The sequence below is a fragment of the Haliotis cracherodii genome, unplaced genomic scaffold (genome assembly GCF_022045235.1).
Source record: "Haliotis cracherodii isolate W230 unplaced genomic scaffold, xgHalCrac1.p SCAF_6, whole genome shotgun sequence".
NCBI classification, from domain to species: Eukaryota; Metazoa; Mollusca; class Gastropoda; order Lepetellida; family Haliotidae; genus Haliotis; species Haliotis cracherodii.
Window position 1 is genome coordinate 27962777 of NW_027266319.1, and position 24225 is coordinate 27987001.

Below are 24225 nucleotides of genomic sequence, written 5' to 3' on the forward strand. Positions count from 1 at the left end.
CTAATAACAAACTACGGTTTTTACGAACCAAAATTTGTGGTCCCTTTGAGTTCGTTATAACCGTAGTTTACTGTACATGTTGGCATTATGTACAATAGTCACTTAGTTTGCGGCTTTTGGTGGATATTATTTCATGGCAATAAAGAATTGGGAGGTATCATGTTTTGGGTTCAAAAGAATACTGTTGATTCTTCCTACGAAGTACAGAAATACTTCATTGACATAAGAGAAACATAGCTGTTGCCAGGTTGGCAACATAACCCAGAACACGAATGTTTTGTATAAACCTTCACCTTCAGTTGTCTACCTTACGTCCCTAGCGGCGTTAAAAAACAGTTGGGAATAACGCTGCTTTCAACAACACTTGAGTCCTGCCATGGGGTGCCCGCTTTATGTGGGAGCTCAGCTTAGACGTAAGCGCGCTGATGAAACCCACGAGAATGATATGGAGCCTACACATCAAGGTGAATCTTGGATTCGAACGGATGCTGGTATATTGGACAGCCGTTCCCCAAGACTCTCCAGGTTTGACTATTGTTAGACATTAACAGCAAGGTATTTCACAACATATTTACAACACAAGGGTCGAATATTGGATTCGAACACGAATAACTTCACATCATTATATTCTTGATTACTATGAAATTTTTTGAGGGATTTTGGTTTCTGTAGCAGCTAGAGACTACAGTCTCGGTAATTCAAAAACGTAAATCAGTCATGTACACACTAGTCAACATTATGAACATTTTATGTTGGCAGGTGTTGGCAGTCTTGCTGCAAGACAAATGGCGTCACAGTGACGAGTATGGTTCTGAATCACAAAGCATGGATGGTACCTGGTACATGCATGTATCTTACAGTAAGATGTTACAGTGTCGGTGACTGGCATGGTTCTGAGATCATAAGGCTAGAGACGCTACTGGTGTTTGTAAAGGAAATTTCATTGCAGAGTAAATGCCTCGGCGTGTGCCACAGCCACACTGTGTGTTTGTTGTTTATATCTTGCTTGACGAGGGTTTGGAGTGAGTGAGTATAGTTTTACGCCGCTTTTAGCAATATTCCAGCAATATCACGGCGGGGGACACCAGAAATGGGCTTCACACATTGTACCCATGTCGGGAATCGAACCCGGGTCTTCGGCGTGACGAGCGAACGCTTTAACCACTAGGCTACCCGACCGCCCACGAGGTTTTGGAAGAGAACGCAGGGGTAGATGTGTAACTGTAAGTGATGCCAGAGCCCTGGGTACCAAGGAGATACTTGTCAGAGTCGTAGTTGCATGGTGCGTTGGTCTACCTCAATATGATCATACAAACAAACACCCTTAGCAATACTTCCCCCGTAGTACGCTGTCAGTCGATACTGACTGTATGACATCTTAGTGCAATGGTATTCGTTACTCGTTACATAAACAACTTATAAAAGTCTAAACTTAAGTCAAGATTAAACGGGAAAATATCATGTGATATAAATTTTGAGTACACACGTATGCAAGGTCTCCGATCTAACATTTGCAGACCTTGATACCTTGAGATAACGTGCTCATTGTAAGAATGTCGGGAATCGATGTGAGGCTGCCGCTCTGGACTCTCCGCTGGTAATCTATACATTCAGCCATGATATAATACTCTATCTGTTTAGAACACCAATACAATATGATGAACACACTATAACAACCATAACATGAAATAAAGTTCCAATTAAATGTCAATAAAGTGTCTAATTATCGTCTTAGGGACTCGTCATACATAACAGGGTGCTGTGTGTGTGTGTGTGTGTGTGTGTGTGTGTGTGTGTGTGTGTGTGTGTGTGTGTAACAACCATAACATGAAATAAAGTTCCAATTAAATGTAAATAAAGTGTCTAATTATCGTCTTAGGGACTGGTCATACATAACAGGGAGTGTGTGTGTGTGTGTGTGTGTGTGTGTGTGTGTGTGTGTGTGTGTGTGTGTGTGTGTGTGTGAAGACAAAATGATGGGTGGTGGTGGGCAAAACACGATACAGTCCAAACAACTCCCACCCCCATCCCCCACCCCCGCTACCCCGTATAGTTCATGATCAGTCCCTAAATAATATTTTGATATTTTGATATTTTCCAAAAATACTGATAACTGATTCCTGAGGCGGAAAGTAAATTATCCGCAGTTTCGGGACTTGTGAAAACAAGGATAAAATATAAATGAGAAAAAGTTTTGTCTTGTTGAATCTCAACCAATGACTATCACAGTAAACGAGTTCTGCTGGAATGTGTGGTTCAGTACTTCTACTGGTCACCACCCATAGGCCTCCGTGGTTCCTAGTGTATACCATGAAGGTCAATTTCAACTGGTGTTTCAAGGTCATCCAGTACTTCGTAGTACCTGCGAACAGAACATTGAGTGAGAGAGTGAGTGAGTGAATGGGGGATGGTGACGTTAGGTGAAATGGGGTAAACTCGCGTCCAAGATAATTGCATATTTATATAGCGACGTGCATGTACGTGTGCGTATGTGTCTGCTCGTACTAGCCCAGATTGATGCCGATTTATAGTGCTAGCCCACTGAGATACCATGCCGCAGTTTAACAAAAATTCCCCACTCAGACACAGTATACAGACTCCGAGCCGACCATCCTTGCCGAGCGCCAGACAGGGTAACAACAAGTACCATCTTTTGGTATGACGCGGCTGGGGATCACTTACTTGTTTTTGAAATCCAGCAAAATCGCTTTCATCTCCTTGGTTTTTGACAACTCCTCTTTCACCCTGAAATGATGAAGGCAGGGAAGGAACCGTTTAGTTCATATCAATGAGCAGCATCGAAATACACCAAATTATGATAATCCCCCAACCCCCCAAAATAAATAATTAAAAAATAATCAATGGTGTCGGAAGTACTGATCTTGTGTACGGTGTAGTCAATCGTGTTAAGATGTGAATGCTGGTTTGGTACTAGAGTGAGAAGTGCAGGTCTCAGACATTTAACAATTTGGTGAAACCCACGAGCACGGACATGGTGCTGAGAAATCTAGAAACATTACCGGGGCGAACTCTGCACAGCGAAATGCGGCGCTTCATATGCCTTTGGTAGGAAAATAGTAAGAGGATTTTACCATGCACAGGGCCACGGATAGTATAGTATGGCTATCCATGGCCCTGTGTTACCATGCATATCTAAATGCAATTCTTCATGACAATACAAAGTTGTCCCTTTTTCCTGGCTAACCCACATAACCCGTTTTAAAAACCACTGTCCTCAAAATAAGCAAGTGTGGCTCCACTTCACCTTCTGGGTTGTAACCGCTAAATCCACGCTGATGTCTCAGGTGAGTGAGGGTGCTGCCCCACCATTAACAGCACCTCACTGCAGGTGAAGAGAATGGTCCTTCGACCAGCAAGGAACTATGGCACATACCGTAGTGAAATAAGTGATAGCTCACCCCTTGTCTATAGACAGAGACTTCTGCCGGACAGAATCAGAGAAACTCGATAAGGACATTTGTGATTTCTGAAAAACAAAGTAGCACAATAAATCAGCTGACAGTGAGGCACGATTTGATTTTGATTTTTTTTACACCAAAATGTACTTGTTCGCTAGAAATGCTTGGCAGAATTAAAATATGTCAGAAAAAATCTCTTGTTTTGATTCTGACAATCATTCTGTCAAAACTTCTGATAACATCCACATCAAGAGTGGATTCGCAATAAGATGTCAGTTGGGATAGCAATACTTTGTGGGCACGACTATCAGATACAGACTAACGAGACACAAGGTCCTGTCAGCTGGGATAGAGGCCGGTAGATATCTCTACCTGTGAGTCAGCAATCTGTCTGGACAATGCAGCCAACGCCTTCTGGATGTCCTCAAGCTTGTTGTCCACAGTCTGGAGTCGGTCTTCAGTTTCGTAATAATTCCTACAAAACAAGAACGTTGTGTGGAGCACAGCATCGGGAGATCAGAAAGGAATATACAATGATGTTTCTGAAATACGTGTTTAAAATAATCTCAGTTTGGTCATTGCGTATTGGAAGTAACTGATTGTGTTTTCAGCGGTAGAAACTAACAGGTTTGAACCACTTATCCTTATAATGATAACATAGCAAAACCTTTAAAAAGGACAAATTTCTACAAGTCCTTATGATACCTTAACTATTGGGCAGTTTGGCAAGGACTACAGGACTAGTGCCAATTTCTAACGCTGGTGTTTTACTTTTACAGCAAGCATTCAATGAGCAGTTGACACTATCAATGTATCTGATATATATACGAGTTGGTAGGGTTTTCATATTCCAGCAATATCAGTTCAGGGAGCACCAATAACACAAATTTTCACCATTTGAGAATCGAACCTAGGTCTTCGGTAATCTTGATAAGACTTTAGTCGCTGGGCTAACCCCATCGCCCAGGCACATATGAACTGAATCTAAGTGACCTGGTTGTATATGTGAGTATGCAGCGAGCCTTGATATACCACTACATATATGGACTTTACATACTTCGCCCATTGGTGGAAACTGTCCTGTAAAAACTTGTTCTTGGGGACACAATGCGAGGTCCAATGTTCCCTTGCCATGTTGTGAATTTGTTGAAGTTGGGCCCTGTAAGGAATAGAATGTCATTGAATTCAAGTTTAATCACACCGTGCCCTTGAATATCTGTAAGTATGACAGCGTATTTGAAATGGGTCTTTAGTTGATAATTCAACTCACTTCTCAATCTGGTGCACCCTCTCATCCAGTCTGCCAAACGTCCTTTTCTTCCGTCTTTCATAAAAGTGTGGCACGATGTCTTTCGCTCTGTCGAACCAACGCAGATACTTCCTTTCGCTAAAGACAAGAAATGCAAAATCAGATTAGTCATAATGCATACATAAGACCCAAGCATTGGTAGTCTAGGAGGCCACTAAATTGGTAACCCCTAGTGATTCCGGGCTAGAAATTGTCATCTAGAAACCTATGCTGGTCGTAAGGGTAGACTCAAAGGATCAGATCGTCAATGGTCAGGTTAGCAATAGTCCAGCTATATGACAGCGGTCTATAAATAATCGCGTCTGGACCAGACAATCCAGCGATTGATATTTTCAGCAACAATAACAGTCAACCAACCAAGTCACAGGAGCCTGACCACCCGGTCCATTAAGTCGCCTCGTGGCACAGTTTGCTGTGGACCAATTCTAACCGGACTCACCACGTGTGTGCCTCCAACCAATAAACACCCGTCTAATGCTGCCTCACCATGAACAGTTTTCGAAGCACCACGCATGCGTCTCCAGACTGACGTCATCACTTTTTGCGTAGCTGTGTGCAGCCAGCGAGCCTCCACATGCCTCCAAGTCTGCCCGTATCTGAAACAGATTTCAATACTTGTATCTATATAATATTAAGAAAATGCATCAATCATTAACATTCGTGTTTTACACTCGTGTCTTTCCATTTAATGCCTTTTCTTAAACACTCGTGTCATTCCGGGAAATGTCTCTTTTTAACACTCGTGTCATTCCGGGAAATGTCTCTTTTAAACACACGTGTCATTCCCGGAAATGTCTCTTTTAAACACTCGTGTCATTCCGGGAAATGCCTGCTTTTAAACACTCGTGTCATTCCGGGAAATGTCTCTTTTAAACACTCGTGTCATTCCGGGAAATGCTTGCTTTTAAACACTCGTGTCATTCCGGGAAATGTCTCTTTTTAACACCCGTGCCATTCTCGGGAAGGACTCTTTTAAACACTCGTGTCATTCCGAATAAAGAAGCTTAAGTGATTGTCGTACAACGGTCAAGGTCACCGTTTACCTTATCAACTGTTTGCATGATGCTCCCACTGGCGACAGATGACCCCTGACGACCGACCAAGGTCATGGCTAGATAATTGACGTGCTCGAACAGATCGGAGACATAGCTGTGTTTGTTACCGACACTGTCTTCCCGGTCATTCTGCTTCCTTCTGAAACACCAAGATACCTGTACTGATTTGTTTGTTTGTTTGTTTGTTTGTTGTTTAACGCCACACTCAGCTATATGACAACGGTCTCTGTATAATCGAGTCTGGACCTGACAATCCAGTGATTGACATTTCGAGCATTGATCAACGCAATTGGGATACGATGGCATGTGTCTACCAAGTCAGCAAGCCTGACCACCCGATCCCGAAACTAAACATATATCCACCTAAACTAAACATATATCCACCTAAACTAAACATATATCCACCCGTTGATTGTGTACAATACAGTAAACTATGATTATAACGAACACGCTTATAACGAACTGACCGATATAACGAACTTATTTTTTAGTCCCGGCCATTTAATGAATATATACTGTATACGCATATAACAAACTACGGTTATTACGAACTGAAATTAGTGGTCCCTTTGAGTTCGTTATAACCGTAGTTTACTGTACTATTTGTCTTATAGTAATTGTAATGTTAATATTTAGATAATATACATACATCTCTATATTCGACATAGAAAACTATAAGAGCATTAGGTGTGGCTAGAAAGGACAGTATAGAAACATTTTTTAAATGAATACTTTGTTCAGAAACATTCCCAAAATTAATAGTTTGTTGGCAAGGGTGAAAAATATGAATAGTTTGTATTGTGGAAAATTCCTAAACGTCTACAGTTTTGTGCTAATAGTGAAAATAAAAAGAGTGTTTGATGGTGCTCAGTAAAAACAAAGTTTGTTGGATGCTTGGTAGAAAAATGTATCCGTGTTGAATTAAATGTGGGTTTTGATGCATAGCTGAGGACGGGTAAGTGCAAGGATACTTGGAACTATTACAACGTGATACACTAACACCAACTTACCTCAGTCTCCGTCTCACCCCAATGAAGTGTCTCTGGGCTAGTGACGTCACGTGACTGTGTCTGTGTATGAGCGCCAGGTGTTCCATGAGACGCTTGGCATGCTTGAAATCTACATCCGGTTGACCAGCTGATGACGAAAACCTGGTCGTGTCGTCTGTAATCATGTGACCGTATATGAATGGCATTGTCAAATGTTACATCACCATGGTTACTGATGAAGTTTGAAATATTCTCCTCCAAATTTCAACCATTCAATCAGTGATGAATATTGTAATCAATGTCAACTTAAAAACGCAGTCAAAGCAAGTACTTAGGTTTCATACTCGTGAAGATCCGGGGTAGAATAGGTCTTCAGCAACACATGCTTGCCGTAAAAGGCGACTATGCTTATCGCAACTAGCGGGATCGGGTGGTCAGGCTCGCTGACTTGGTTGATACAGGTCATCGTATCCCAATTGAGTGGATCGATGCCCATGATATCCATCACTGGATTGTCTGGTCCAGAGTCGATTATTTACAGACCGCCTTCATGAACAATGTAGCTGGAATATTGCTGATTGCGGCGTTAAACAACAAACAAACAAACAAACAAACAAATAAACAAAAAAACAAGCAACTAATGTTTCACCAATAAATTAAACTCAAGAATGTAATTTATGAAGTAAAAAATGTGGACAAAAAGGTGTGGTTAGGAGTTTTGTTGAGGGTATGTTTCGGTCACTGGTCAAAGTATGTGTCATTCTCCTACCCTCAATCTCTGCCAGCACGGGGTCCACGTCCCGCGTGTCGTCATGCCGCGTCCTGCCTGGTAAGAGTATGACAGGTTCCTCCTGGCTGGTCCTGCGGAGCTCCTGGATGCTGTCCGTCTCCTTCACCATTTCCGTCAACAGCACATCCTCCAGCATCAGCAGCTGCTCCGTCACCAACACCCCTGTCTGACGCTCCAGCTCCTTCTGGGTGTCGCGGACACTGCGGATTGGACAACGTTAATATACACCACCGACACTTCAGTGACGGACACTGCCGATTGGACAATGTTAATATACACCACAGACACTTCAGTGACGGGCACTGCGGATTGGACAAAGTTAATATACACCACAGACACTTCAGTAACGGGCACTGCGGATTGGACAAAGTTAATATACACCACAGACACTTCAGTGACGGGCACTGCCGATTGGACAACGTCAATACTTCAGTGAGACACTGGGGTCGACAACGTTAATATACACAACCAATACGTCCAGAGATAGACACTGGGGTCGACAACGTTAATATACACAACCAATACGTCATGAGATAGACACTGGGGTCGACAACGTTAATATACACAACCAATACGTCCAGAGATAGACACGGGTGTCGACAACGTTAATATACACAACCAATACGTCCAGAGATAGACACTGGGGTCGACAACGTTAATATACACAACCAATACGTCCAGAGATAGACACTGGGGTCGACAACGTTAACATACACAACCAATACGTCCAGAGATAGACACTGGGGTCGACAACGTTAACATACACAACCAATACGTCCAGAGATAGACACTGGGGTCGACAACGTTAACATACACAACCAATACGTCCAGAGATAGACACTGGGGTCGACAACGTTAACATACACAACCAATACGTCCAGAGATAGACACTGGGGTCGACAACGTTAACATACACAACCAATACGTCCAGAGATAGACACTGGGGTCGACAACGTTAACATACACAACCAATACGTCCAGAGATAGACACTGGGGTCGACAACGTTAACATACACAACCAATACGTCCAGAGATAGACACTGGGGTCGACAACGTTAACATACACAACCAATACGTCCAGAGATAGACACTGGGGTCGACAACGTTAACATACACAACCAATACGTCCAGAGATAGACACTGGGGTCGACAACGTTAACATACACAACCAATACGTCCAGAGATAGACACTGGGGTCGACAACGTTAACATACACAACCAATACGTCCAGAGATAGACACTGGGGTCGACAACGTTAACATACACAACCAATACGTCCAGAGATAGACACTGGGGTAGACGACGTTAACATACACAACCAATACGTCCAGAGATAGACACTGGGGTCGACAACGTTAATATACACAACCAATACGTCCAGAGATAGACACTGGGGTCGACAACGTTAACATACACAACCAATACGTCCAGAGATAGACACTGGGGTCGACGACGTTAATATACACAACCAATACGTCATGAGATAGACACTGGGGTCGACAACGTTGATATGCACAACCAATACGTCCAGAGATAGACATTGGGGTCGACAACGTTGATATACACAACCAATACGTCCAGAGATAGACACTGGGGTCGCCAACGTTAACATACACAACCAATACGTCCAGAGATAAACATTGGGGTCGACAACGTTGATATACACAACCAATACGTCCAGAGATAGACACTGGGGTCGCCAACGTAATATACACAACCAATACGTCATGAGATAGACACTGGGGTCGACAACGTTGATATGCACAACCAATACGTCCAGAGATAGACACTGGGGTCGACAACGTTAACATACATAACCAATACGTCCAGAGATAGACACTGGGGTCGACAACGTTAACATACATAACCAATACGTCAGAGATGGACACTGTGGACCGACAACGTTGATATACACAACCAATACGTCAGAGATGGACACTGTGGACCGACAACGTTGATATATACAACCAATACGTCAGAGATGGACACTGGGGATCAACAACGTTACTATACATAACAAATACGTCAGTGACGGACATTGTGGACCGAAAACGTTGATACACACAACCAGTACGTCCAGTAATAGACACTGGGGTCGACAACGTTAACATACACAACCAATACGTCCAGAGATAGACACGGGGGTCGCCAACGTTAACATACACAACCAATACTTCCAGAGATAGACACGGGGGTCGCCAACGTTAACATACACGACCAATACGTCCAGTAATAGACATTGGGGTCGACGACGTTAACATACACAACCAATACGTCAGAGATAGACACTAGGGTCGACGACGTTAAAATACACAACCAATACCTCAGAGACGGACACTGAGGGTCAACAACGTTAATATACACTACCAATCTTCGAGAAGGACAAAGGGACAACGTCAATATACAAATTTGCAAGTGTTGCCTTACCTCTGCGAGGCGTTCATGTAGAGCCTACGGAAGGGGCTGACGAAGGAGGTGGGGCTGAGAACTACGATGGCTTCCTTCTTCAGAATGCCCTCTGCGTCCTGGAAAAAGTCCTCAAACGTCCACATCTTCTTTGTGTCGGCCTCCATGAGACACACGATCATAGATGCCATGCGTTTCTTGCAGGACCTGTGGGAAAAGCCGGGAATATTCCACATGGACGGTTAGTTAATATGTCTTACACATAATTAGGAGTGAGTGAGTTGGGTTTAACGACGCTTTTAACAGTATTCCAGTTATATCGCGGCGTGTCAGCTTAATGTGGGAGGAAAGCCCGAAGTGATGCAGGTCTTAGACGTTTATCACTTCGGTGAAACCCACGAGCACAAACAACAAACATAATCGAGGGGAACCGGGATTCGAACCCACGATCATAGGTTTCTGAAGTACTCAAGGGACGCAACTCTGCACAGCGAATCGCGGCGCCTTAGACGACTGGGCCACCCACGACAACCCCCCCCCCCCCCCCCCCCACACACACACACACACACACCACACACACACACTCCCCGTTTCAGTGTCTATCTGAGACCAGGTGCTATTTACTGTTTCCCTTCCTCAATGTATTTAATTGGTGAGTAAGTAAGTGAGTGACCATATATCTATCTATGGGCTTCACACATTGTACCCATGTCGGGAATCGAACCGGGTCTGCGGCTTGACGAGCGAACGCTTTAACCAGTAGGCTACCCGCCCGCCCCTGGGTGATGGGGGAACTGAGTGTATACAAATCCGTGAAAATGGACGATGAACTCGGGTACAATCTGCACGACTTACTGTGACATGGGGCATGTAGTGGGAAGTTCATCACACCATCTGATCTCACCGCGGTGTTTGGTCTGAACCCCAGAAATCACCCCAGCAGGCTTCTTAGCAATCATTTCAAACCTGAAAGATAAGTCCAAGGTTAAAGGTATAGAGACATTTAAATAATATTTCTTTTTTCAACTTAATCCCTTCCACGTAGGGATTCAAGTTTCGTAGAAATCCTTTTGGATATCCATCGTTAAAGTCGAAGTGGGTTGTAATTGCTTCAAACGTGCAACATTGTATGCTCCGCTTCTTGCCTGGCCCTTTGGAAGATAGTCCATCATGACGACACCCTCGGCATCCCAGGGTACGGGAGGCTCAGAACTCATCAATCAACCCAGGGGAACTGTAATGCTACCGAAGTATGGCCAGGATCACCAGATCACACATATTCAGACAGAGTTGAGTTGAAATTGGGTTTAACGTCGCGTCCAAGATTATTGCACTTATATAGCGACGTGCATGCACATGTGTGTGTGTCTGCTTGTACTAGTCCGGTCTAATGCTGATTCATAGTGCTAGAACACTGAGATACCATGCCGCAGTTTAACATGAATACCCCACTCAGACACAGTATACCGACTCCGAGCCGACCAGTCCTCGTTTTAGCCCCTTAATGCCGAGCGCCAGACAGGGTAACAACAAGTACCATCTTTTAACGTCTTTTGGTATTATTCAGACAGAGAACACTAACATTGTTTGTCTATGCCAGGAATCGAACTCAGGCAATGTCTTGTTTTAACAATGACGCATTTCGCCGACAGACAGTTGGTATTCATTATTTAGGCCATGAAATGTATAAAGTTAGATAAATAAGATACTGACGTAAAAATGTAACAACTGTCAAGAAAAACTGAATTGAACCTAGCGTTCAGCGTATATGTTGTGTTAGATATGTTGTTTAATTCGAAAAAATCAATAATACATTAAAAGGATATTTACTTCTGATACCGATCTGAAATAAACAGAAACAACTTTTTCATCTATTGTTTTACTCACATAGTCAGTTTGTCGGCCCTGCCGTGGTGCGGTCGGAAGGGCACTCGCCCAGTGGCGGAGTGATACAGTGTGGCCCCAAGGCTCCACAGGTCGACAGAGTGGTCGAACTGGCGGTCCCGACCTCTCTCCAGGAAAGCAGCTTTGTAAATATCTGGGTGCTGGAACATAAGGTGGGGTGAAATGGGGCTTTAGTGAGTGAGTATGGTTTTACGCCGCTTTCAGCAATATTCCTGCACTATCACGTCGGGGAATACCAGAAATGGGCTTCACACATTGTACCCATGTCGGGAATCGAACCAGGGTCTTCGGCGTGACGAGCGAATGCTTTAACCACTAGGCTACCCGACCGCCCCAAATGGGGCTTTACCTCGCGTTCAAGATTATTGTACTTACATAACGATGGGTGCGTGTTTACGTATGTGTGAGGCGCTCGATCTGTGAGACCACGGAGGCGGGAGAATACAAGATCGTAGTGATCCATGATCTATCGACTTTATTCCGACAAGTAGATACTCGACTCTCTGCGTCCTGTTTACGTTCTGTTTCAAACAAAAACTACCTCTATTTGACTACATTCTACAAATAAAAGCTTAGTTTGATGGGTTCCGTGAGGATGGCCAATGTTTGTGGGAAGAGACGAACAAAACAAGGACCAGGGACCCGTTCCACAAAGTGGTCGTAGCGCTACGTCGTAAGTCCATGTTAAAGTATGGGAGTTACGATGACCTAGCGCTACAATCGCTTTGTAGAACGGACCCCTTGCATATGACGCGGGGACCAGCCTGGTGCCGTTGCGCAAAATAACCTTAGCTCTACGACCGTATGTTACGGTATGGGAGTTACAATCACCTAAGCGCTAAGATCGCTTTGTACAACATCATCATGGAATTGAGTTTGACGACCGGGTGTATGACGTTGTCGACATAGTAAAGAATTACCGATTCCAAATTGGGTTCAAGACGTACCAAGTATTCTTCCGTTCCCACAAGAGACTGGAAACATTCGTCCGGCATCAATGGCTTTGCCGTACCAAAATCTGATAGTTTGTACAGAGAGCTGAAAAACACACTGACAATGTGACTTATTTTAAAATAAAAAAACTACGAAACATTGACACCTCGTTCATCCATACGGCATCATTCACAACGTCTGGATTAACGAATTCCCGGATTAACACAACATGGGTATGGAGTAATGTCCCTTTGAATGGATCTTCAAAACAGTACTCTTTCGTTAAGTGACGTTTCCGGATTAAAGGGGTTTCTCTGTACGCCCTGCATATGTTATAATTTGTCCTACTATATGTCCATACTAGTGGGTCCGTAAGGGAAATTATATAACAATTTATTCATATTACATTCAACCCATATTCCTAATGGGTGTTGAAACAAATAGAATTACACACCTGACAGTGACGTACTGATATTTCAAAATGAATCAAGATCATGACGTCACTAAATTATCTAATGTGGTTACCAACACTTTAATGAGGTGAGGTGAAATGGGGTTCAACGTCGCTTTCAAGATAATTTCACGCATGCACGTGTGTCTGTCTGCTTGTACCAGTCCGGGCTGATGCTGGTTTTCTTGTTCAACCCTACTGAGCTACGAGTCGGCAGTTTATTATGGATGACCAACTCCAGACACATTATACTGACTCCGAGCAGCCGGTCCTTGTTTTATCGCGTCATCCAAAATATGTTACACGATGGAACTTGTTACCCCGCCTGCAACACGTACATCATCAAACATATTTTGGTATTAGGGGATAAAACAAGCTGGACCAGGGGATCGAACCCTACATCTCCGGGCAGACACTCTATCCACTAGACCACGGAGGCAGTTGTTTGAATGAGCAGTTAAATTTAGATGTTCTCTGACGTTTCCAGAAGCAATCGTTAACAAATATTATTTCATTTTTGTCAACTGCCATGATATATATCGTGTGTCTGACCAAGAGCACCCTGCTATATGTCCTCCGTTAAAGGGCATATGTCTCGGTGTCCAGAGTCAGACGTCCGGACTCAGAAAGGTCCGAACGGTCCAATATTTATCTCACCGAGAGATCCTCAACTGTGTATTACCTTCCGTCCTCGGATATACATCGGAGGATATTGGCCGGCTTGATGTCTCTGTGAATGAATCCCTTCTCGCGGTAGTGCTTCATGCCATCCACTGTACGGGAATATACATGTATACTGAATGCGTTTGTTCACATAATATCAGAATGTCTTACAATGTCTTCAAAGCTGTTTACAGAATTAAGTCTCCATCTCAGGGGGTGTACTGTAATGTTATTTTTACATCTTGAAACATATTTCAATTTAGATAATTCAGAGTCATACAGTCATACTAAATATCAGTTCTCAGTAGCTTAATACCAAAAGTTCCACAGATCACAAGTGTCTAATCATTTACAATTAACACTATGTACCATGTAACACATGTTATATTTGGGATAATACTTTCTTAGTAAAGCACAGATTCTCGTACTTTTTTCCGTCCCATCCGGGATTCGAACCCACACTGCCAGAGTGCGGCACCTAATCGCCAGCACACAAAGTCAGCGATCTAACAAACTCAGCCACCAAGACTTCCACAAAAATGAAAGTCCGACAACTAGCAGTCTACTTTAACCAAATAAATAGAATATGAGAATATATACTTTACTAAGAAAGTGTTATCCCAAATATAAGATTTGTCACATTTGACCACTTTCTAAATGGCATTGAATGTTTAGTATGTACCATGTGTCGCCATATTATAAAAATAATGATCTTCTAGGTTGGTGGGTCACATTGCTCAGGGGGGCACGGGTGGCACAGTCGTCTAAGGCGATTAGCTGTGCAGAGTTGCGTCCCTTGGGCACGCCAGAAACCTATGATTGTGGGTTCGAATCCCGGTTCGTCCCGATTATGTTTCTAGGTTTGTCAGCACCATACCCGTGCTCGTGGGTTTCACCGAAGTGGTATACGTCTGGGACCTGCCTCACTTGGGGCTTTCCTCCCCCATTAAGGTGACACGCCGTGATATAACTGGAATACTGTTAAAAGCGGCGTTAAACCCAACTCACTCACTCACATTTCTCAGCCTGGAGCGTTAAAGTTTTCCAAAGCGTTCAGAGAGTAGTACAACCTTTTCGCAAATAACACGAACCTGTGTGGAATAGAAACACCATACCATAGACCAGATCACAAAGAAATGCAATCACTGACAATATGATTCATAATGAAGCGAAGATGACGGACTAGAGTACAAGTCTTGAGTGAGTGAGTGAGTGAGCGAGTATGGTTTCTACGCCGCTTTTAGCAATATTTCAGCAATATCACGGTGGGGGACACCAGAAATGGGCTTCACACATTGTACCCATGTCAGGAATCGAACCCGGGTTTTCGGCGTGACGAGCGAACGCTTTAACCACTAGGCTACCCGACCGCCCCTTGAGTCGTGAGAGATTACAGGCGAGGATGTAGATATAGGGTTGTACACACCGAGATGACGGAGCAACAGCAGGTATTCCTCCTCATCCAGTCCATACGCGTTCTCGGGTCTGTTGAGATGGTCCAGCAGACTCCCTCCATCACAGAACTCCGTGACCACCACCAAGCGTCTGGACCCGAGCTACAACAATTTCATCTTAAACATCCCGCGTTTTAAACATTTATTTATGTAAGTGATATGCAAAAAACATGTTTGTTTGTCGTTTAACGCTGAACACGGGAATATTCCTGCTAATATTTGGAATCTACATGTTGTTATAATGCTAATTTGAACGTGCAAAATGAAACTTCCGCTTTTCCAGGTTTCAGTTGAAAATTAATATCCGCCAGTGTTATCTGTTTCTAACATCAGAGTTCTTTCACACCGAGTAAATTGTTATTTTGTTTTGTTTAATGCCGAATCCAGCAATATTCCAGCTATATAACGGCGGTCTGTAAATAAGTTGACATCATAACTTGGATACGATGAATAATGCATTCTGATCTTAAAGTTTCAGGCAAAATATATGGATAAAATCAAACATATTTATCAACGAAAGACGTAGTTTACATGTCAGCCCACCCTTACAATATTGCCCCAGTTGTAAGACACTGTTCATAATGTACAGTTATATCGACAGCAGGTACCCAACAAGGAAAAGAATACCGTGAGTGTCAATCAATTAAATCTAGGGGCTTCTACAAGTAGGTAAATTATGTGGAATTTTTATTATGTGATTGACTTTAGTTTGCATTATCTTGACGCAGCTCCAGAGATTTAAGAAAAACTTCCGGCTTTACGATCCTCATATCTTTCATATATTGTGCACATGGGCTGAGGAGGATGCAATTTGGATGCTGAGGTAATCTCGCCGTGGCGTATGACTGTTGTGAGTGAGTGAGTTTGGTTTAACGCCGCTTTTAACGGTATTCCAGTTATATCAAGGCGTGTCAGCTTAATGTGGGAGGAAAGCCCCAAGTGATGCAGGTCTCAGATGTTTACCACCTCGTTGAAACCCATGAACACGGGTATGGTGCTGACAAACCCACAATCATTGGTTTCATAGGCCCCGTATAACTGTCGTGGTCACGAGTGGTTATTCAAGGTCTAAGGCTGCTTTTGAAAACTATTTTAGTTTATGATGGGGTATCAGCTCGACGCAGGTCGTTAACGTTTATTTCTTTGATGAAGGGGGTACGGGTGGCCCAGTCGTCTACGGCGCCTCAATTCGCTGTGCAGAGTTGCGTCCCTTGGGGACGCCAGAAACCTTCGAATGAGTTCGAATCCCAGGTCGCCCCGATTATGTTTCTAAGTTTGTCAGCACCATACCCTTCCGGTGATTCCATCCCTGATATTTAAGACCTGGCGCAACTCGGCACAACCAATTACTGCACCTTAGTCGACTTGGCCACTCGAATGAAAGAAACATGCTATTTGTTGTGTATTTGTTTTTTGAATTCTACGTGTGTCTGTGCACATTTGATCAGTGTTGTTAGATCATCCAGGCGGCCTACTTCTGCTATCACCAGGAAGGTGTTTCTCCGCATGTCAAGTACAAAGATCAGTGGGTATTTAAATGTAATGTATGCGTGGGCACTAGCAAGGCCAAGGCCGTTCCTGAAGCAACATTGTTTAACCCGGAACAGGCTTTAGAGTAAACATTTGAAAACTGATGCATGTACATAGACCCAAACGTCTGATAAATATTATCGACACAAATCTGAATCCGACACAAACACGAAAAAAACATGTGTAGACTGCATAGAGTGAGGTGACGGTATTTGTTTATCATGTGGGAATGGCTGTGTTGGCGGTCTGTTGGAAGTGACAGTCAACATTCAAAGAGTGACAAATTTCGGTGTCAAATCTGTGACGGCCATAGAACCCCATATTAATCTTCTACTGTCGATGCATTTTGAGTTTTAAGCTTTTAAGTGAGCATGCATGATGTGACTTCTTAATTTGCCAGGTTTACATCTGCTGTCAAAACATTTCACAATTGTGGAATAATTTTCTGATGACATTTTACCCACTGAGTCTGAGGTGAGGTGAGGTGAGGTGAGGTGAGGTCCAATGGTGAGGTCCAACGGTGACATGACATGATTGGTTTTGTTTTGTTTGTTGTTTAACGCTGCACTCAGCAATATTCCAGCTATAGGACGGTGGTCTGTATATAATCGAGTCTGGACCAGACATGAGATGAAGTTAGACGGGGGTTTAACGTCGTGTTCAGGATTATTGCACGTATGAGGCGACGTGCTTGTATAAGTCGGGTCAGTGCTAGCCTACGGAGATACCATGCAAATTAACACTGATACCCAACTCAGACACAGTACACTGACTCCGAGTCGACCATTCCTTGTTTTATCTCCTTAATGCAGTGCGCCAGGCAGGGCAACAACAAGAACTGTTTTTAACGTCTTTGGGTTTGACGCGGAACCAACAACCTTCCGTTTCCGGACATACGCTTCATCCACTAGACCACTGAGGTGGTCTCATAGGAAGCTAAATGAACCCTAACCCCGCCTGACAATGGGAGATTACCGAAGGAGGTAACCCAGTTACCACAATATTTAGGGTCACAGCTTCAAGACATATGTGATAGGGAGAGCCAAACAATTGTTTTATTTTTCCACAACACATGCTTTTCAGGGCATTCAGTATGTCCAGCTAACATTTTTGTTGAAAAAAACCTAGATGTTACATTCTCAATGGAAACATATATCATAAATGCCATACTTTGACTCGTTAAAAGTCATATTTGTTGTAGTTTGACGATTCTATGTGAACATATAATTCTCGCGATCACGGGAGCCCTTACGGTGACTGGTCAAATTGTTCCATGTGAAAAAACAAACATCCGCCAATAGCGATTAGCTGCACCGAAGTGCTAGGCTTATGGTTATTGTTTTAAATATATATAGTAAAAGCTGCAACTAAAATAACACGATATTGGAATATATTATTCCTGATAATAAAATAGTTTCAGATAACAAATTTTACGATCATTGCAAGGTTATATCATTGTGCATGTTTAACCGAATCACTGGTAGATTCCAAGATAAAAGGGTGTACAGCTGATTGCTGTTTCAGGCTTAGGTTACGAGAAAACACAAAAGATAATCTTAATCTCTGCGTGTAAAACAATGCCTAGCAGAACAGAAAATACAATTTAAACGAAATAAAATCAACATGTCTAGTGATTATTATTTTTTAACTCAAATTTCCAAATTTGTACTGACCAAGTTTCTTATCACAGGTTCGTTTACCTGAATTCGCTGAAGGGGTACGTTGTCATTTTTTTCTGCGTATATTATTTGAATCCCCCCGCCCCTCCCCCCATCCAAACAAAATAGAAACCCCCCAAAAACAAAAAAACAAACCAAAAAACAACAAACAAAAACCCCAAACAAACTTAATCCGCTAGAGGGGAGTGCGCATTATACTTGGGTGCGCACTACACTCAAGGAAAATAGAGTACTTTCTGGAACAATTTTCCTCTGAATACAAAAAACTTTCTCCCCAATAAAAAAAATACATTGTGTTCCCACCTCCTCCTCATAGCCGTAGTATTTGATGATGTTTTTGTGATCCAGCTGCTTCAAAGCTTGTATCTCCCGCCCAATGTCGCCATCTGTCCTCGGCCCGAACACCTTCAATGCCCGGATGTCGCCCGACTGAAACAAATCATACATTTGATATACACAAAACATTTCATGAATGGAATATATACCCACAATTATTCATGATGTCACACGGGAACATAATTGGTTTAAGTGTGCGCCCCAAGAAACGAAACACATTGAAGCCAATTCAAATAAATAGTTAAGTCAACAACAATATCTTCACAAAATGCTTATTTAATCATTAACATGCAACAAAAACAAAAAATCAGTGACATCAGCGCAAAAAAACAAATTTTACACCCTTATCCAGCGGGACCGATACCCGTGAAGATCCGGGGTAGAATGGGTCTTCAACAACCCATGCTTGCCGTACAAGGCGACTATGCTTGTCGTAAGGGGCGACTAACGTGATTCGGTGGTAAGGCTCGCTGACTTGGTTGATGCATGTCATCGTATCCAAGTGGCGTGGATCGATGCTCATGATGTCAATCACTGATTTGTCTGATACAGGCCGCCGTCACATTGCTGGAACATTGCTGAGTGCGGTGCGGCGTTTAACAACAAACAAACAAACAAACAAACACATTTTATCGTCCCACGGGGCTCACAGTGCATCTGAGCCCATTCTTAATAAGTACTCGCGTGGGAGCAATGTTTTGCATCCGGTAAAACCATGGGAATGTGACCTCTCCATACATACAGTGACGAAATTGTATTAATCATCACATTATCATAATATTCTAATCACATTATTTTTTTCTTGCTACATATTTACGTAATACCTTTTATAATATATATAAACACAGCCCCTGAAAGTAATACGAAATGATGTTTTTTCCTTGTATACAGTGTGTAGGTCACGTGCTGTTTTGGTGGACGGCGGGACCGACTGCGTGTTTCCGACCATTGTTACACACACACACTCTAAACAATTAGGCCCGGACCAGTAGTTCCTCGTCCACTTTCTAAAAATAATTATTAGACAGGACAGTTTTGTTTTCACTTGCTTTAAACAAAAAAATATGACCAAATGACGAAGGGGACCGTGCCACGTTACACTTGTCAGAGGGGTACACAAAGTACGTGATCTGGACTTACAGCTCTCGTACATACATTTCGTAGATGCCTCGGTGGCCGAGTGGATTAGATCGCTGACTTGTGTGAAAGTGTGGGTTAGAATCTCGTATGGGCCTAAATCCTAAAAGTACCAGAATTTGGCGGTGAGGTAGCCTTGTGGTTAAAGAGTTCGCTGGTCGCGCCGAAGATCCGGGGTCGATTCCCGACATGGGTTACAATGTGTGAAGTCCATTTCTGATGTCCCCCGCCGTGCATGTATTGCTGGACTATAGCTACAAGCGGCGAAAACCATACTCACTCACTAATATGAATTAAGTACACTGTTCACAGACATCACTTGTAAATATTTACCTTAGAGATACCTGTGAAAACTTCACAAGTCGCTCCATTTCCTTAACAATCTACAAGCGGCGAAAACAATACTCACTCACTAGTACTTTACTAAGAATGTGTTATCCTAAATCTAACAGTTGTAATATGACCAAATTGATCATTTTCTGACACAATTACTTGAACTGAGTCTGACACTAAACAAAGTTATAGGAGAGACGTTATATTAAGAGGACGTGGAAGTAACTACACACATGATAATGCCACTCCTCGTGCGTATTATAGTTTTTTCTGGACTGTTGACTCTATAGGTGTGTGCATCTCATCCAAATATAAAAATTACGATTAGTTTGAGACAGATAACATTGTACGTAATCAACGTTTTGTAGATGTGTCAGTTTGTTCTACCGCGTGAGACTGACGTACTTATATAAATAAATTATGTTAATTATCTAGTGGTCAAAGTGTTCGCTCGTCACGCCGAAGACCCTGGGCCCCGTTCCACAAAGCGATCTTAGCACTAAGTCGATCGTAACTCCCATTCTTTAACACTGACTTACGACAATCGTAGCGCTAAGATCGCTTTGTGGCACGGGGCCCAGGTTCGATTCCCGACACGGGTACAATGAGTGAAGCCCATTTCCTGTGTCCCCCCCCCCCCCCCCCCGTGATATTGCTACAACGGCGTAAAACAATACTCACACATCCATTCCCTGTTTCCCGCCCTTAGTTATCATTATATGATATTATCCTATTATGGCTTGCTGGACGCGTTTTCTAATCATAACTGCTCAAATGCGCTTTGAGGATGTTTGATCTTATTTTAACCCCGTTAACTGGATCAGTGTGAACTTGATTTTCATTCTCATCTCCCTGGGGAGTATACAACCCAAGCAGTCCTCCTATCTGGTACCCATTTACCGGGTGAGCAGAGGCAGATTTCGAGGCAGTGAACTCCCTAAGGAGACACCCAGTAACCTGTCTTTCAGTGTGGGCAGGGCCGAGACCCTCTTTTGTTTGTTTGTTTGTTTGTTGTTTAACGCCGCACTCAGCAATATTCCAGCTATATGACGGCGGTCTGCAAATAATCTAGTCTGGACCAGACAATCCAGTGATTGACATCATGAGCCTCGATCCACGCAATTGGGATCGATGACATGTATCAATCAAGTCAGCGAGCCTGACCACCCGCACCCGTTAGTTGACAAGCATAGTCGCCTTTTACGGCAAGTATGGGTTGCTGAAGACCTTTTCTACCCCGGAATCTTCACGGAGCCCTCTTTTTTATTCTGTATCGAGATAAGATATTTTGTCAGCTGCAAAATAAGATATTTTTATTTATTTAAATCTACGAGCCTGAACTTAAGAACAAGAGCAACAATGTATTTTTTTGTGACAGGCAATTTCTTTTTCTTCAACTGCCTGAAGCATAATTATTTTTTATAAGTATTTTCGGAGACAACTCACTTATTTCGATAAACCACCTGGTTACAACCCCATGAAATACAACCTTATCGCAAATCTAAAAAATTAAAAAGACTATCGATCATCGATGGAAGTTATACCGACCCAGTCATATAATATACCCTATGTATACCCTTGAATACGTTGAAAGAATGCTCAATGTAATTTGTCAGTTGTTGTCTAGATGTGATACGCATATCAAATACAATCTATGCTCCGATATATAATATCACATGCCACGGCATGTTGATATCACTGTTACCGTGAACTGAAGTATAAAAAATATCACTTATCAGTGTCAAGTACTAACTATCCCATTGTTCAATCTGTATCCATTCGGAGCATCGCCTGCCCGTACCTGATAGATCTCTATTGACTAAAACGTTCGTAGCTGAACATACAATGTGTGAATATTAATATATATTACAAATGAACCCTAGGAGGTGTGGGATTTGAAGCTGAACGTGTTCGTTGTATCGCTTGCGAAGGGACAGATTCTGACGCGACCGTATCGCTAATACTATCGGATAGTATCATCAACACAACGCATGATTTTTCCCCCACCGGGTTGACAGTGACAGAAACAATTGTCAAGTCACCAAAACACAACAACGAAGTAGATCGTGATTAGTTAATGCATAAATGTTCAATAAATGATAAAATGGCTTCAATAGTTTAACAAACCGAAAGCAAAAGTTACAATTCAACCCGGAAACAACTAACAGGCTGTAAACATGGTGACTGACAATATGAATTAAGTACACTGTTCACAGACATCACTTGTAAATATTTACCTTAGAGATACCTTTGTAAACTTCACAAGTCGCTCCAATTCCTAAACAATCATCTGTAGAATAGGAATGGTTATTAGTTGACCGTACACTCGCCATTGCTGGTAGTTTATAGTGTGACGACGGCCATTCAGGGGAGGTAATGAATGTTCAACGTATTACGAGAAAATCTATTTTTAACTTGTGTATTCCCGAGACTGCGAAGTTATCGAACTAGTCTGCTGGCGGTTCGTGCGTCAGTTGTCAGTATGCGTATCGCATTGTTTAGAACTATCACATCAAGAAATATACTGTCATTAAAGTAGGAGTGAACTGATATTTGTAGATACGAGGACGAAAATACCAACATATTTAATGCGTCAGGGACTGTATAGATCACATTGATCCCTTATCAGCAGTGTTCGAGGAAGACTTTCCTTTGATATTGTGCTAACTGGCTTTTTTCCCCCGTATTAAACTTTTCTTGGCTATAGAGGAAACAACTTCCCGAATAGACCATAGAGACCAAGGTCAACTTAGACAAGGCATCCAGCTATATTAGATTACTGTATTGCTACAAACGTAAATGCTAAGTAAACTCATTTGAATTTCCTTAAGAATAAGAAAGAAAAACACTTAAATAAAAATAATAATATACCTATTCAGACGTGGGTATAAATTATATTATTGTTACCATTATTATTATCACTACTATTAAATTTAACGTCGCATCGGCATTATCTCAGCCATATGGCGACTACTACTAGTACTACTACTAGTACTACTACTACTAATGATGATGATGATGATGTTGATGTTGATTTTGATGTTATTGGTGTTGTTATTAGTATTAGGATTAGTAAAAGTATTAGTATTAGTTTTAATATTAACATCAACAATATTATTATTATTATTATTATTATTGGGCGATGAGGGTAGTATAAGTGTTTAAAGCGTTCGCTCGTCACGTCAAATACCCGGATTCGATTCCCCACATTGGTACAATGTGTGAAGCTCATTTCTGGGGGTCCCCCGGATGATATTGTTGAAATATTGCTAAAAGCTGTGTGAAACCAAACTCACTGAATTGATTTACATATTTATAACTAGAACTTCCTTGTGGAAGTCATGGCCCTGTAATTATGATATCTAATAGCTGCTGGTTGTTTTTGTGTTGTTGATAGGGCCTTCAAGACAGAAGCGCCTTTCCGAAACGAAAACGAAACCCTTGCAACGAGTTTTGAAGAAGCGCGGATTCTAAAATGGCGCGATGAGAAACTTGGTTTTCATACTTACTTATGATTGCACACACCGACAGAGAGTTACTGAATACATATACTTTTTATGTGATTTCTTGTATAGTTACAGTTATGCATGTGTGATTTCAAGCAGGTGTAATTCAAGCAATGAAAGTCCCTATGTGGTATACTTAGGGTCTCACCCTATTTGTCCGATACTCTAGGCCCGTGAAGATCCGGGGTAGAATAAGTCTTCAGCAACCCATGCTTGCCGTAAAAGGTGACTATGCTTGTCGTAAGAAGTGACTAACAGGATTGGGTGGTCAGGCTCGCTGACTTGGTTGATGCATGTCATCGTATCCCAATTGCGTGGATCGATGCTCAT

The 24225-nt window shown here is 42.5% G+C and overlaps 1 protein-coding gene across 1 annotated transcript; it reads right to left on the reverse strand.

Annotated features, from left to right (window-relative positions):
* Nucleotides 1-2050: 2050 nt before the first annotated feature.
* On the reverse strand, nucleotides 2051-22745 carry LOC139445172 (serine/threonine-protein kinase TBK1-like). Its single transcript, XM_071226292.1, has 18 exons — nucleotides 22627-22745; nucleotides 18887-19012; nucleotides 15347-15476; nucleotides 13940-14030; nucleotides 12821-12911; nucleotides 11856-12013; nucleotides 10824-10934; nucleotides 9990-10175; nucleotides 7542-7762; nucleotides 6794-6947; nucleotides 5772-5922; nucleotides 5215-5324; nucleotides 4690-4806; nucleotides 4477-4578; nucleotides 3792-3894; nucleotides 3420-3487; nucleotides 2683-2745; nucleotides 2051-2362 (listed from the first exon to the last, which is right to left on the reverse strand). Exons 1-18 carry the CDS (start codon nucleotides 22720-22722, stop codon nucleotides 2299-2301), a joined length of 2142 nt encoding a protein of 713 aa, XP_071082393.1. The 5' UTR covers nucleotides 22723-22745; the 3' UTR covers nucleotides 2051-2298.
* Between the last annotated feature and the right edge of the window lie 1480 nt (nucleotides 22746-24225).

What these genes read in the sequence shown, in the direction of transcription:
- LOC139445172 (XM_071226292.1), bottom strand. Translation starts at nt 22,722, where the DNA reads ATGGCGAGTGTACGGTCAACTAATAACCATTCCTATTCTACAGATGAT. An exon ending in GGGGTGAGACGGAGACTGAG is followed by an intron (nt 5,923 to 6,793) that starts GTAAGTTGGTGT and finishes TTGGTGTTTCAG; the next exon opens with AAGGAAGCAGAATGACCGGG. An exon ending in TTGCTGGATTTCAAAAACAA is followed by an intron (nt 2,363 to 2,682) that starts GTAAGTGATCCC and finishes TTCTGTTCGCAG; the next exon opens with GTACTACGAAGTACTGGATG.